This window comes from Macaca nemestrina, chromosome 16 (genome assembly GCF_043159975.1).
Source record: "Macaca nemestrina isolate mMacNem1 chromosome 16, mMacNem.hap1, whole genome shotgun sequence".
NCBI lineage: Eukaryota > Metazoa > Chordata > Mammalia > Primates > Cercopithecidae > Macaca > Macaca nemestrina.
The window spans coordinates 1,148,375-1,162,689 of NC_092140.1; the positions used below are offsets into that span (position 1 = coordinate 1,148,375).

The 14,315-nt window shown below is 54.9% G+C and overlaps 1 protein-coding gene across 22 annotated transcripts in view; it reads right to left on the reverse strand.

The window, feature by feature from the left end:
• Window positions 1-14,315, reverse strand: part of LOC105485266 (MCF.2 cell line derived transforming sequence like) — a 203,300-nt gene that overhangs the window by 44,643 nt on the left and 144,342 nt on the right. For 18 of the 22 annotated variants that reach the window (XM_071080989.1, XM_011747518.3, XM_011747517.3 and 15 more), the window contains one exon: window positions 5,835-5,925. In XM_071080989.1, the coding sequence (XP_070937090.1) occupies window positions 5,835-5,925 (91 nt within the window). Of the gene's footprint in view, window positions 1-5,834; window positions 5,926-6,304; window positions 6,580-14,315 lie in introns of those variants that run through there. The other 4 variants (XM_071080998.1, XM_011747531.3, XM_071080996.1 and 1 more) reach the window with 2 other exon arrangements.

The following is a 14,315-nucleotide window of genomic DNA, read 5'->3' on the forward strand; positions in this document are numbered from 1 at the left end:
CTGGGAAGAGCTGGGTCCCCCATACCCCCGAGTAGCCACGGTTATGTAGCGTGCATTTCAGTTCCCTGCCCTGGGGGACGGTCTCGCCTCTTCAGAGAGGGGCACACAGACCTGGTCCTCTCTCCCTCGACAGCCAGCGCTCTAGCCCCTGACCCCAGGGCTGCTTTGTGTTCCCAGGGGAAGCTCCTCGCCCGCTCCATCTGGACAACTCCTCCTCCCGTCAGGTTCTCATCAAGCATCACCTCCGCCGGGAAGTCCTCCTGGAGTTAGCACCGCTCCCACTGCCCCCCACCCTGTCCCCGCCTCCACTGCCCCCACCGCCACCGCCCCCACGGTCAGCTCCTCCGCGAAGCCCCAGAAGCTGGCAGAGGAGAGGAATCCGGTCGCAAGGCCGCACACAATCGTACTTTGCCAACGTGAAAAATCTGCTGGACAACCTGGAAGTCCAAGGTCCCTCAGACACCTCGTTTTCTACCTTTCCTGCACACACAGAAATGCACCGGCGTTACAGGAAAAAAGTTCTGGCCCCATGTAGTCTAAAAATCAGATTCACTTTCTCCAGCCACCACTTGAGGATCTAGATTTAGTCTGATTTAGGCTATAGCTCTAAACATGTATACACTCTATTACAAAACCCCAAAATGTGAGCACACACACTCACACCAGCACACACACACACTCACACACTGGCACACACACACTCACACACCAGCACACACACGCACACACTCACACGCACACACATGCACACTCACACACATCACACTCACACACACGCACACACATGGTACAGTGGAAGAGGGTTAGATTTTGCAACAGCATTTTACAAAAGATGCTTCTATCTGAGGACCGAACAACTAAGGGAGAAGAGATGTGTGAGTTCTCGGAGGAGGGTCTCGTCCTTCTGCTGTTGTTGGGTGCTGGAGACCCCGCGTGGGTAGCGGTGAACATATCCTGCTCCCACACGCCCTCAGCCTCACACAGGCCTTGCTCTGGATGGAGGCACGGGGAGCCTGGTTTTAGGAACACTGGATTTTGGCTCTTCCAATGTCTTATTTTTCTATTCCAAGCCATGCTGAAGGCATCCCAAAAAGAAAAAAGAACACCCCAAATTAGGGAAAGCTCAGCTCTTAAGACAGCACATATGGTGGCTAAAAATAGCCCGGATCACGGCACATTATGTAAGTGCTGCGTCTCCCTCGGTGGCCAAGCGCTTGGAGGTAAAGTCTCTGCCACGGTCTTGCTTTGTGGCGCCCGCAGCACCGTGAGCTGGGCACCCTGGTGGGGTCAGGCAGCTGGAGCCTGTGTCTGTTTGGAAACCTGCTTGAGGGCTCGGCTGGCCTAGGCTGTTGCTAAGTGCTGGTTTTCCCAAAGCCACTTTAGGCGGAAGCCTAGGCCAGTCAAAGCTCGCCCGTTGAGGCCTGGAGCCCAGGGGGTGGTGTCCAAGTGCCTCCTGCAGGCACTACTTGGTGCACCCACGTCAGGTCAACTGCACCATCTCCAAAAAACTGAACCAAAATGCCCAAGGGGTCATCCCTGGTCTGCCCTCTCCAGGAACTGAGTGGCCCATGGACAGAGCCTGGGGCCTCCTCCCAGCCCCACCACCCACCCCTTCCTCACTGCAGAGACCCGTGTCTCTCCTGGTCTGCCCAGCACCTGGGCTTGGCCGGGTCCGCGGCTGCCCTGGCTCCCTTGCCCAGTGACCCTCCGAGTCTCAGTTCATGCACAACCAGCTCCTACGACAGTGCCATCACCGCCCACCCCCCAACCTCCTGCCTCCTTGGCCTTGTGGCCCACTTCTCCTTCATGAAACCACGGTTCTGCGCTCTGTGTCTGCTGGCCCATCCAACGTCCACCATCATTGTCTCCTGTTGGTTGCTCATGCCCCAAACCCTCCTGGAGGCGGCCTGGCTCTGGGCAGCAGGGGCCTGGGGACAGGAAGACGCCCTCTCCGGGGTCAGAGCCCAGGTGGATGGGGCCTGGCATGTGGGGCCTGACTGTGCCCCCTTCCCACGGCTCAGCCGCCCTCCCAGCTGCTCCCTGCCACCCCTGCCTGTGACCCCATCGTGATCCCCCTCAACTGTCCTCGCCCAGCTGGCGGTGGGCCTTGTTCATTTCCTCCCTCACATCCGTGATGCCTGGGCAGTGCCCGGGACAGAGAAAAGCCTCAGTACCTGCTGACCACACAAACAGAGTCTGTGTATTGATACAACTATAAATTTTCATACAAGAAAGATGGCGTTCAGAGAGAATTCTGGGTGATTTTGCTGGAAAATGCTGGCTTCTATTACTTCCAAACCAGTGTCAGTGAACTCTGAGAATTAAAGGAAGGACAGAAAAAGTCGTATTTTTATGGTAGAAGAATCAAACAAAAATAAAAACTCAAACACTAAGCTGGCGGTGTGTGCCAGGTTGAGGCAGGGTCAGGAACGGGGATTGGCAGTGGTGAGGGGCAGAGGGGGGCCGTGGGGGTGCAAGGAGATGCCTCATCCCAAAGACTTAGGTGAAAACCAGCAGCTCAGGGACAGGCTGGCACCAAACAATGAAGGCTGTGGGCACTGGAGCAGTGATGATGTTCACAAGACAGAGCTTTCAAGATGAGTCAATCTGCTTCAGAAATTCATCCGATCACACACTCGGGGAGCGGAACAGGACACTCGGCAGCTGAAGATCAATGCCTAAATCACGGGTCTGCTGGGGGCTACTTCACTAGCCTGTAGGGTGACCTCGCAGAAATATTTTGCTTTTAGAAAATGATTTTTGTATTTCTTAAAAAGTAGCCTCGTATATGGGGAAGCTCTTGTCACCTAACCCAGGAGTGACTGATTTATCTGAGAGACACACGTGGTAATGCGTGAGCAGAGGGGCTGGGGCACACGTAGTGAGGTGTGAACAGAGGGGCCAGAGCACACGTAGTGAGGTGTGAGCAGAGACGCTGGGGCACACGTAGTGAGGTGTGAGCAGAGGGGCCAGGGCACATGTAGTGAGGTATGAACAGAGACGCTGGGGCACACGTAGTGAGGTGTGAGCAGAGGGGCCGGGGCACATGTAGTGAGGTATGAACAGAGACGCTGGGGCACACGTAGTGAGGTGTGAGCCGAGGGGCCGGGGCCCACGTAGTGAGGTGTGAGCAGAGACGCTGGGGCACACGTAGTGAGGCGTGGCCTCTGAGAGGAAGGAGTAGAGTCGGAGTCCAGGCAAAGGGACGCTGGCTCGGGAGCCGTGTGAGGGACGGGCTGTGGCGGGTGTGCAAAGATGCAGGTGCCTGGACCCCATGGGCATGGAGGGCACCCAGGTGCGTCCTGACACCTGCAAGTGCTCTGGCAGGGAGGCTGACTCCTACCACCCACGTCTTGCTAAGAGTCATCCCAATGGTTTATATCAGCGGCAGATAAGTGTGAAAGATGTGGCTGTAACGGTGTTACCTGTTCTTTAAACTATGGCGTACTTGCTGGGAACACTGTGGGACCTGCCCAGGACTGATGTGTGCTTCCCAAGAGTATCTGTTGTCCGTCCATGTGTGTCTGACCCCGTGGGTTCTTACGATTTAATTTTTAGAATTGCCTATGACTTCATGTGCAAACTCATTTAAAATGTACAATAACGAAAGGGACACGTTGCTATTAGCTGGTGATGGCTCATCTAAAGAACTTTCTACATTTCTGGGGATGCTTGACATGGATGGGACTTTTGTCCCCTCCAAATCTCATGTTGAAATGTGATTCCCGGTGCTGGAGGTGGGGCCTGGCAGGAGGTGATTAAGTCATGGGGGTGACCCCTCATGAATGGCTCGGCGCCATCCCCCTGGTGACGGGTGAGTTCTCGCTCAGTAAATTCACTCGAGATCTGGCTGTTCAAAAGTCTGGGACCTCCCCCTTCTCTCTTGCTCCCTCCTTCACCACGTGATGCCGGCTCCCCGCTGCCTTCCGCCATGACTAGAAGCTCCCTGAGGCCGCCCCAGAAGCTGAGAAGATGCAGGTGCTAAGTCTGTGCAGTCTGCAGAACTGTGAGCCAATTACACCTCTTTCTTTATCAATTACCCAGCTCAAGTATGTCTTTAGAGTGATGCAAAAGCAAACGAATGCAGTGTTAAAACAAAGGAAGACTGATTCTATACACGTCTACTTTTTTGGAAGCATCCTGAAGTGTTTAGAATTATTTCAGATAACGATGCCATAGGCGGTGTGTGCCAGCTTGAGGCAGGGTCAGGAACGGGGATCAGCCACGGTGAGGGGCAGAGGGGGGCCGTGCGGGTACAAGGAGATGCCTCATCCAGGCCGGGCGCGGTGGCTCAAGCCTGTAATCCCAGCACTTTGGGAGGCCGAGACAGGCGGATCACGAGGTCAGGAGATCGAGACCATCTTGGCTAACACAATGAAACCCCGTCTCTACTAAAAATACAAAAAAATTAGCCGGGCGAGGTGGCGGGCGCCTGTAGTCCCAGCTACTCGGGAGGCTGAGGCAGGAGAATGGCGTAAACCCAGGAGGCGGAGCTTGCAGTGAGCCGAGATAGCGCCACTGCACTCCAGCCTAGGCGACAGAGCGAGACTCCGTCTCCAAAAAAAAAAAAAAAAAAAAAAAAAAAAAGAAGGAGATGCCTCATCCCAAAGACTTAGGTGAGAACCAGTGGCTCAGCGACAGGCTTGCACCAAAATGATGAAGGTTGTGGGCATCGGAGCAGATATGGGGCCTCTAATTCTTGTAAAAGATGAAGGAAGGAGGCAATGTGCAGGGAAAGGAATGACTTCTTTCACTATACCAGAACCTTGGCGCAGCAGCCAGCAGCCACCGAGAGGCCGGGGAACCCAAAGACGGTCTGAACGCAGGGCCGAGGAGAGGCCAGGAGAATCTGACTTCACTGGGGTTTGGTGCTGGGGAATGCTTGGAGCAGCTGTGCCACCACAGCTGAGGACCTAGGGTCCCAGAGCCTGGGAGGGACGGGCCGTGGCGGGCGTGCGAAGATGCCGGTGCCGGACCCAGGCTCTGGGCCACCTCCTGGAAGACAGGCAGACTTTTTTGGTCCTTCGGCTGCAACGAAACTTGGACTGACAGGCAGGGAGAGCGAGCGTGGGTGAGGAATGCTCCACGCCGGGGTCATGCATACGGGTGGGAGCTACCGACAAAAATAAGATGTGGGGGGCTTCTGCTGACTTAATCTCTTCCCTCTTAAATGATTACTCTGGGTTAAAACCAACAGCAAACCCGGCTCCTCTTCTGCTGTGGAAGGCAGCACACAGAATCTGCAAACAGACTCTCGGACGCCAAGGGAAAGTCCTTGGAAAGGAGGGTGGCTACGTGCGAGGCTGGGTTACTGGGGAAGGGAGGCGGTGGCGGCCCATTCAGTGTTGCAGCTAAAGATAGATGGCCCGATTTAGAAACGAGAAAATCACTTAGAAAAGCTCTGCAGTACCACTTCAGACTTCCAGCCCAGAGCGTCTCTGCACACAGCCCCCTTCCAGCCCGGAGCGTCTCTGCACACAGCCCCCTTCCTGCCTGGTCAGTACTGCTGTGCTTTGTGTAAGAGGGAGGGTGTACTCATCCCGAGCATCTCAGACTCGGTGTTCGGAAGCACATGGACCGCCCTGTCCGGGGAAATTGTTTTCAAGTCACACGAGGCTCCCTGAGAGTTCCCCCGTCTGGGAAAACACACACAGGCACCAGCACCTCGGGAGCTCAAGCAGGGGAGCCTTGGCGCCAGCCTCCCCGCACCGGGACTGGGCTCTGCTCCACTCAGCACAAAGCAGGAACTGCGGCAGACGCAGAGGAAGAGCACCATGCGGTCACCCAGCCCGGGGGGGGGCCGGGCGCGGGGCAGAGCCCCGGGAAGCACTTACTGCGATGCGCAGGACGGACGCCTTCACGGAGGTCCATTTGTCCCGCCGCCGGTCTATCACCAGGATGAATCCGATGCCAGCGTCCTGCAGGCTGCAGTGAGGAAAAGACGCTGCGGTTAACGTGTGCAGGTGGGAAGCCGGCTGCCCAGGAAAGCCCTCGGAAAACCTCCTGGGAGGGAGATCCCCCGTACTCATGATGCCATTTCTGCAACACCAGGCAAGAGGCACAGCACACGGGGGCCCCGGCAGCCCCATCCCCACAGTCCCAGAACCTCCTCACTACGGAAGGGCACACCCTTCCGATGTGTTCTTATTTCTCAGCCTAACACCAACCACCTCGATTCACAGATTCAGGCAGAACCACCTCTCCCGAGCGCAGTCATTTGCTATTCCACACTAAGAACCGAGTCATTTTCCTTTCCTGGGTGACCAGCTGGCTAAACCCTCCAAGACAGTCTTATGGCGCATACATCACGCCGGTCCTGGCATCTGAGGTGCCCGTGCTGGTCCACGTTAAGGATTCGCTTGTGGTGGCATTGCTATGGTGCTGGGAGAAAATCTCCAAGACTTCTGAAGGTTCCCAAGCATCTGCTGGAAACGGGAGAGGAGGCAGCACTCCCTGCGACAGCCACATCTGTGACAGAGACCGCACTCGTGCGTTGTATAACGACAGCCTCCGTCCTCGGCTGAGCCTGGCGGCAGGAGCCTGAGTCACAGAGTAGGTGCGGAGAGCCCTCTTCCGCGGGCTCACTCTGCAGCCAAGCCAATTGCGTGATGCCAGCAGCTGCTACCACCAGCCAATCCACGGCAGAAACAATCACACGGGCACGCCTAAGGCAGGGGCTGGAATCGCTAATTTCCAAGTCTCTGAACATGTCTTGGGTTTACATGAAAATCAGAATTCTGCAGGACAGAGATAAATTATGCAGTCTGTGGGCGTGCTCTGCTCGCTGCGAGCATCATTAACAAGCCAGGGATTTATGTCGGATGTCTCAGATCCTTCTGATGCTCAAATTTAAAGACAGAAACAGCAACTCCCAAGACACGAAGGCGAGGCAGTGGCCCCCGAACGTGCGTGTGTGCTGTGTGCTGCTGCGTCTGTGTCCCTGTCTGCATCTGGCCGTGAAAAACGCCTCACGTGAGGGGTGATTTGATTCAATAATGGCAGAAACCTTCTGGGTGAGTGCACGAATAAACACTAGCTTTCATTCAAAGCAGCTTCTGCAGTGGGCACTAGGCCTGTGCACGAGCACGGGGAGTCAGCAACTCCATTTCACAGCTGTAGGGGCCACAGACAGAATTCGTTTTCTGATCTGGCTTAGTTCTTATAGAGCTAAGATTTTTTTAAAGTTATATTTTCAGCTGGGCATGGTGGTTCACGTCTGCAATCCCAGCACTTTGGGAGGCTAAGGTGGGTGGATTACTGGAGCCCAGGAGTTTGAGATCAGTCTGGCAACATGATGAGACCTTGTCTCTACGAAAATACAAAGATTGGCTGAGTGTGGTGGCACGTGCCTGTGGTCCCAGCTACTCGGGAGGCCGAGGTGGGAGGACTGCTTGGCCCAGGAGTTTGAGGCTGCAGTGAGCTGTGATGGTGCCACTGCACTCCAGCCTGGGCAACAGAGCAAGACTGTCTCAAAAAAAGAAAGAAAGTTATGTTTTCATATTTCCTTATTTACTTCTTGAGTCTGAGCACTTTGACGACGTTTTCTGAACCGTGAGACACAGTGGGAACTTCCGTGTAGACCTGCGTGCTCCCTTGGGGGAGGCACAGAGTGACAGGTTATCCTCCAGGAACAGGTGCTACACGTGCCTTTTCCACAAAGGGACCTTGGATGCGCCAGGCCACAGAGGCAGAGCCCAGCTCCCCTCCCTCCTGACCCGCGTGTGCTCAGAGCTGCCTTTGGACTCCAAGCCAGGAAGCTGGTCCTGGAGCTCTCCGGGTCCCACTCCTCCTAGAGGGAAGGAGACGAGCCCAGAATGATTGATTTCCACTGAGCACATAATGCTCAGCCCAGCGAACCCAGTCAAGTGCTTCCAAGTCCTGAAGCGGGTGATGCTCGCGAGAAACACCCCACGCTGCCCACCTGCAGGGTTTGCTGAGGAGCCCCTGCCAAGGGCTGTGTGTTGGGCGGGAGGGGCTCACCGCCTCTGCGACACTGGCGGGCTCCACAAAGGCGTCACCCTGGACGGGTGGCTCAGCTGTGAACCATCTCTGCTTCCTTTTCTGTAAAAATGAGGGTCATCGTAGAATCCACCCCCAGGGGTTACCGTGAGAGTGAAATGAAGCCACTGAGTGTGCTGCAGCCCGCCACGCTGGCTGAGTGGCATCACTGTTTTGCAGAACAAAGCCTGACTCAGTTTCTCCCCTTTCCCCTGGAATAGAGCTCTGACTGGGGTGGAATCTCAGCCTCTGTGTCCGCCCATGAATGTCCCCGCTACTCCACAACAGGCCGGACCGGCAACGGGGACCACGACTGCCGTGTGAGAGCTGCTGGATGCAGAATGCACACCCCCAAGACTTCGGTGACCCAAACACATCCAGTTATAGCCAGGACGCACCCCCCAGACCCCTGTGACCCAAACACATCCAGTTATAGCCAGGATGCACCCCACAGACCCCTGTGACCCAGACACATCCAGTTATAGCCAGGACGCACCCCGCAGACCCCTGTGACCCAAACACATCCAGTTATAGCCATGGAGCTTCTGCCCCACAGGCAGCCAAGCTCCTGCCTCACTGCCCACAGTGCTCAGTGCCTCCCACATCTGGCTTCTCACGCCGTTAGGTGCGCATCCGTCTCACACCCGGCAGGGCAGGCTGACGATGCAGCCACCAGAAAGGCACCATGTGCTCCCGTCGCCACTGGATGCCGCCCGGCCTGCCCGTGTGGGGCTTCCACTCACTCTACGTTTAAATCTTTGGGTTACATTGTAACGGGAGCACCAGCATCACAAATAGGCATCTGTTTTCAATGAGAAACCAAAGTTACCAACAACGAAAACATTTTTTAGAAGTCAAAATTGCAAGTGAAATACAAGGTGTTGTAAATTTATTCGACTCAAAAAATGCATAGTAGAAAATCAGTTTCTCGATGAGAAGGACGGACTGGTTTCCAGGTGGCGTTAACGGGGCAGTCACCGTTGCTCAGCTGCGGAAGGTGTGGGGCCTGGGCAGGACGACAGCGCTGGTTCCTCCTGCCCTGGCCGTGCTCACCATCGTGGGTGCGGGCACAGGGCGTGTGCAAGAACGGGGTGTGGGCACAGGGCGTGTGCAGGAACGGGGTGCGGGCACAGGGCGTGCGTGGGAACGGGGTGCGGGCACCGGGTGTGCACGGGAACGGGGTGCGGGCGGGAAGCATACGCTTCTTCAGGGAGAGGGACTTGTCCTCCAGGGCTGCTCTGGACCAAGCACTGTGCCAGCAGCCCCACAGCTATTCATCAGGCTCCAGCGACCGTCCCATGAGGCTGTGCTATGATCCTCTCCAGGCACAGAGAGCTTTAGTCACCTGCCCAAAGTCACACAGCTGTGAGCAGAGACAGGCGAATCTGGCTCAGACACCACGTGTGCTGCCCCTAAGGCCACGTCCACCCTGGCGGCCTCCTAATGTTCCCACCAAGCAAGGACCCAACCCCAGATGCCCACACACCAGCACTCAGCCTCCTGCTCTGCGCAGCCTCTCGCCACGACCTTGCCCCCTACGTAGGACCCAGGTGGACACTCATCCACGCCCCCTCAGCCCCGTGTCACCTCTCCTGACACATTTCAGGAACACTGACTCAGAAGGTGCAAAGCCTGGACTAAAAAAGCCTTTGGCGTGAGGATGTAAAGAGCCCCTAGCACCTCCTCTACCCACACTGACTGCGGCCACGCGGGCAGGGCCACAGGATCCCCCGCAGTCCACGGCATTCCCAAGGCTGCACTGCCCCAAACCGTAAGGCAGAACCTGGATCTGCTCACAGGAATGAGGACCCAGGGCTCAGGGAGCTCAGATCTACGCCCACATCTGTGGCCTCCTGTGCCTGAGGGAGAGCGTGGTGTGGCTCCTGCCCAGTGTCAGCAGGAAACGGTCCCCAGAGTCCCCACACGGATGAAGGTGATGGTGTTGGAGGAGCTGGGGTAGAATAACTCCAGCTGGCAGCCACCCCAGAAACGTCCCTTGCACCAGGGTACGAACACGGCCCCAGACGCTCCCTCGCACCAGGGCACGAACACGGCCCCAGACGCTCCCTCGCACCAGGGCACGAACACGGCCCCAGACGCTCCCTCGCACCAGGGCACGAACACGGCCCCAGACGCTCCCTCGCACCAGGGCACGAACACGGCCCCAGACGCTCCCTCGCACCAGGGCACGAACACGGCCCCAGACGCTCCATCGGCCGCCAACCCCGCAGCAGTTGGCCTTGGAGGGGCTGCCCTGGCCAGTCGCCCAACAGCTGAGTTTGAAGCCAGTGAGCTCACTTTTGGCCCAAATAAACAAAAAAGGCCCAGAGGTCTCATAAACAGTTTCAGGAATGTTCCAACTGGCTGCGTCTTCTGTGACAAGAGACCCAAACTGCTCAGGGCTCACGACCTTGGGAGCCCCATGGTTCCCCACCCACGCGGGCACACAGCCCGCTGGCCTGCGGGTGCGACCACAGCTCACTGGACAGGAGCAGCGCATGAGGGATGGTCTGGACGCAGCGGCTGGCTCCTCCCTGCCAGTGGGACAGGGAGGCCCCGGCACCAGGTTCCCCCAGTGCCTGGCCACCTGCCTCTGCTGCGTGGACATGGTGGGGGCAAGGAGGATGCTTTCTCCCAGGGCGGGGGCAGGCGGAGGCCAGGGCACGGGAGGAGCAGCACTTGCAGAGGGCGGCGGAGCTTAGGAATCAACAGTTCGTGGTCAGGAGGGGCTGAAGAGACGGGAGGCCCGGGCGGGAGGAAGGGGACCCTTGGTGTCTGCTGCTCAAACGTCAACCTGCACCCAAGACAGGAAGAGGAGTCTGGGAGAAAGGTCCCTGCACAGCAGAGTGGCCGAGTCCTCAGGAAAAGCAAAACAAACGCACAAGAAGGCCCTCCCTGCAGAGTGTGACTCAGTTACCTCGGCCCATCTGGGATACAGTAGGTGGCACCTAAGTTCTTTTCCCTGGAGGACGCCATTCTTTACGTGAATACTTTGTCCAGTTATAATGCACACTATGCAGAAGCACAGAGTGCGAGTGATGGCAGTGAGTGCCCAGACTGAGAGGCTGTTCCCACCATTCAGGGTGCCCCACCCGACTCCTGTCACCATACATTAGTTTTGCCTGCCATTGAATTTTGTCCAAATAAAAATATGCAATATGTGCTTTTTTGGTGTCTGGCTTCTTTCAACATTGTGGGATTCATCCACGTTGTTGCAGTGGAGTGTTTGCTTGTTCATTGTTGCAGTAGGGTGTTTGTTCATTGTTGCGGTAGGGTGTTTGTTCGTTGTTGTGGTAGGGTGTTTGCTCGTTGTTGCAGTAGGGTGTTTGCTCGTTGTTGCGGTAGGGTGCTTGTTCTTGTTGCGGTAGGGTGCTTGCTCGTTGCGGTAGGGTGCTTGTTCGTTGCGGTAGGGTGCTTGCTCGTTGTTGCGGTAGGGTGCTTGCTCGTTGTTGCGGTAGGGTGTTTGTTCGTTCTTGTTGCTGGGTTATGGTATACATATATGATGAAATATGATTTACTAAAAAATTCTATTCTTAATGGACATTTGGGTTGTTTCTAGTTTGGGGCTAAACTGAATATAAGACTGATCATTCTTATACGTGTCTTCTAGTGCACACAATACACACTCATGTTGGACAGATTCTTAGGAATTGCTGTAATTATGTAGATGTGGACGAATATACACCTGCCAGAAATACACGTGACTTCTGGCTGCTCCACGGTTTTGTCAGCAGTGGATACTGTCTGTTGGTAGAATTTTAGCCATTCTTGTGGGTGCAGAGTGGTGTCCTGGCATGGCTTTAATTTGCATTTCCTAGAGGCAGGAAGCCTTCTGTATTTAGCGGCTATCCTCTTTTATGAAATGCCTGTTCACATCTTTTGGTTGTTTTTCTGCTAGGTTCTCTTTTTTCTTGTTGGTGTGCAGTTCTCTGTATAAGCTAGAAACAAGTTTCTTATTGGATGCGCACATTGCAAACATCTGCTTCCATACTGTGGCTTTCCATGTCAATCTTTTCATGGTGCATTTTGATGAAAAGAGTAACTTAACTTTAATGTAGCCCAACTTACTGACCTTTTCCTTTCTGATAATTGCTTTTTTGATAACTGCCTTTTAAACCTTGTGTAAGAAATCTTTTCTTACTCTGAGATAGGCATTTTCCTATGTTTGTCGAGAACAGAGACTATATTACTTTAGAGTTCACATTTACACCCGTGATCTATCTGGAATTAACTTTTGTATATGGTGTGAGGCAGGTATCAGCATTCATAATTTCCCACATGGACAGCCAATCACATCCACTCCTCTTACTGAGGACGTCCATCCCCTTCCATGCTACCGTATCACTTAAGAAATAAATCGAGAGACTGTAGATATGTGGTCTGTCTGGATTAGATATTCTGTACTGCTGTTCTTCTGTTTACAACATCTGTGTTAATCACTGTCACTTTAATAATGTCTTAATATTTGGCAGTATCAGCTTCCAACTTTTTTTTTTTTTTTGGAGATGGAGTCTTGCTCTGTCTCCCAGGCTGGAGTGCAGTGGCCGGATCTCAGCTCACTGCAAGCTCCGCCTCCTGGGTTTACGCCATTCTCCTGCCTCAGCCTCCCGAGTAGCTGGGACTACAGGCACCCACCACCTCACCTGGCTAGTTTTTTGTATTTTTTAGTAGAGACGGGGTTTCACCGTGTTAGCCAGGATGGTCTTGATCTCCTGACCTCGTGATCCACCCGTCTTGGCCTCCCAAAGTGCTGGGATTATAGGCTTGAGACACCGTGCCCGGCCAGCTTCCAACTTTTTTCTTCAAAGTTGGGTTGACTATTCCTGACCCCTTGCATTTTCATATAAAATGTAAAGGCAGCCTGCCAATGTTCATACCTAAATAAAGAAAAACCTGCTGGAATTTTATCTGGCAATTGCATTCGATCTATATGTTTACTTAGAGAGAATTAACATTGTTATTATACTAATTGTCTTCTAATCTGTGAACTAAAATATTCTTCCATTTATTCATGCTACTGTAATTTCTTTCAATAACATTTTGCAGTTTTCTGCTTAGAAGCCTTGCACGTATTTTATTAGATATGATTTTATCTAAGCAGGACACAAAAATTAATCGTGAAGCAATGGCAGCGTCAGAGTCACCCAGAAAAGCCGCCCCAGTTTCAACATTTTTCCAATAGCTGCCGTTGCCCAACTGCGCCCTTGCGTGGTTGGAAGTGAATATCACAAGTGTTCCTGTCGGGAATGGTGAGGTCTGCACGAGGGGTGCTGCACGTGGGACAGGAACCCTTCCTCGAGGGGCTTCACGGGGGCCATGCTGTTCCTCCTCCCGCCCTCCGGTGTGGGCGCCATGGGTCCTTCGCTATCAGGGCGCCCACCCTGACGCCAGCCACCCCGGACGGCGGGCCTGCCTTGCCTCAGGCAGGTCTTCCCCACCTCAGATCTGTGGCTCTGTGGCCACCGCAACCCTTAACCTCCCGGGACTGTCACTCCCCAAGGAAGGTTGGCCCTGAGCTGTGTCCTGGACCCTGAGCACAGACACTGCAACCCCAGGTCTTGTCTTTCTGCTCATGCTGGTGAGACCAGGGCAAGGGTGAGGGCGAGGGTGAGACCAGGGCAAGGGCGAGGGCGAGACCAGGGCAAGGGCGAGACCAGGGCAAGGGCGAGGGTGAGGGCGCTCGCTCCTCCTCCAGGACAGAACAGCATAACCAGCACACAGCCCTGTAAACAGCCATTGGTCATGTGTGAACAAAAATGAGGCTGCCTGACCGGGCACAGTGGCTCACGCCTATAATCCCAGCACTTTGGGAGGCTGAGGTGGGTGGATCACTTGAGCCCAGGAGGTCGAGATCAACCTGGGCAATGTGGTGAAACCCCATCTCTACAAAAAATACAAAAATTATCCGGGTGTGGTGGTATGCGCCTTCATCCCAGCTACTCGGGAGGCTGAGGTGGGAGGATCACCTGAGCTGGGGAGGTTGAGGCTGCAGTGAGCCGAGATCATGTCACTGCACTCCAGCCTGGGCGACAGAGCCAGACTCATCTCCAAAAAAAAAAAAAAGAGGGCAGCCCTGCCTGCCATGGGCTGGATTTTAAATTTTATTTAGCTTTCATTTTACATTTAAATGGCCACAGGTGGTCAGAAGCGGGTGAATTCAACAGCAGTAACAGAAAAGGGCCTGGAGAACGCGCTTTGGGAGGGCGCGGGGAGAGGGCCTCCAGGGAGGTGGTCACCGTGGTGCGTGCAGGACCCGGAGGAAGGCATGGCAGGGCCTCCAGGACGTGTCCCCAATGCTCAGAAGCAGCAGACTCCAC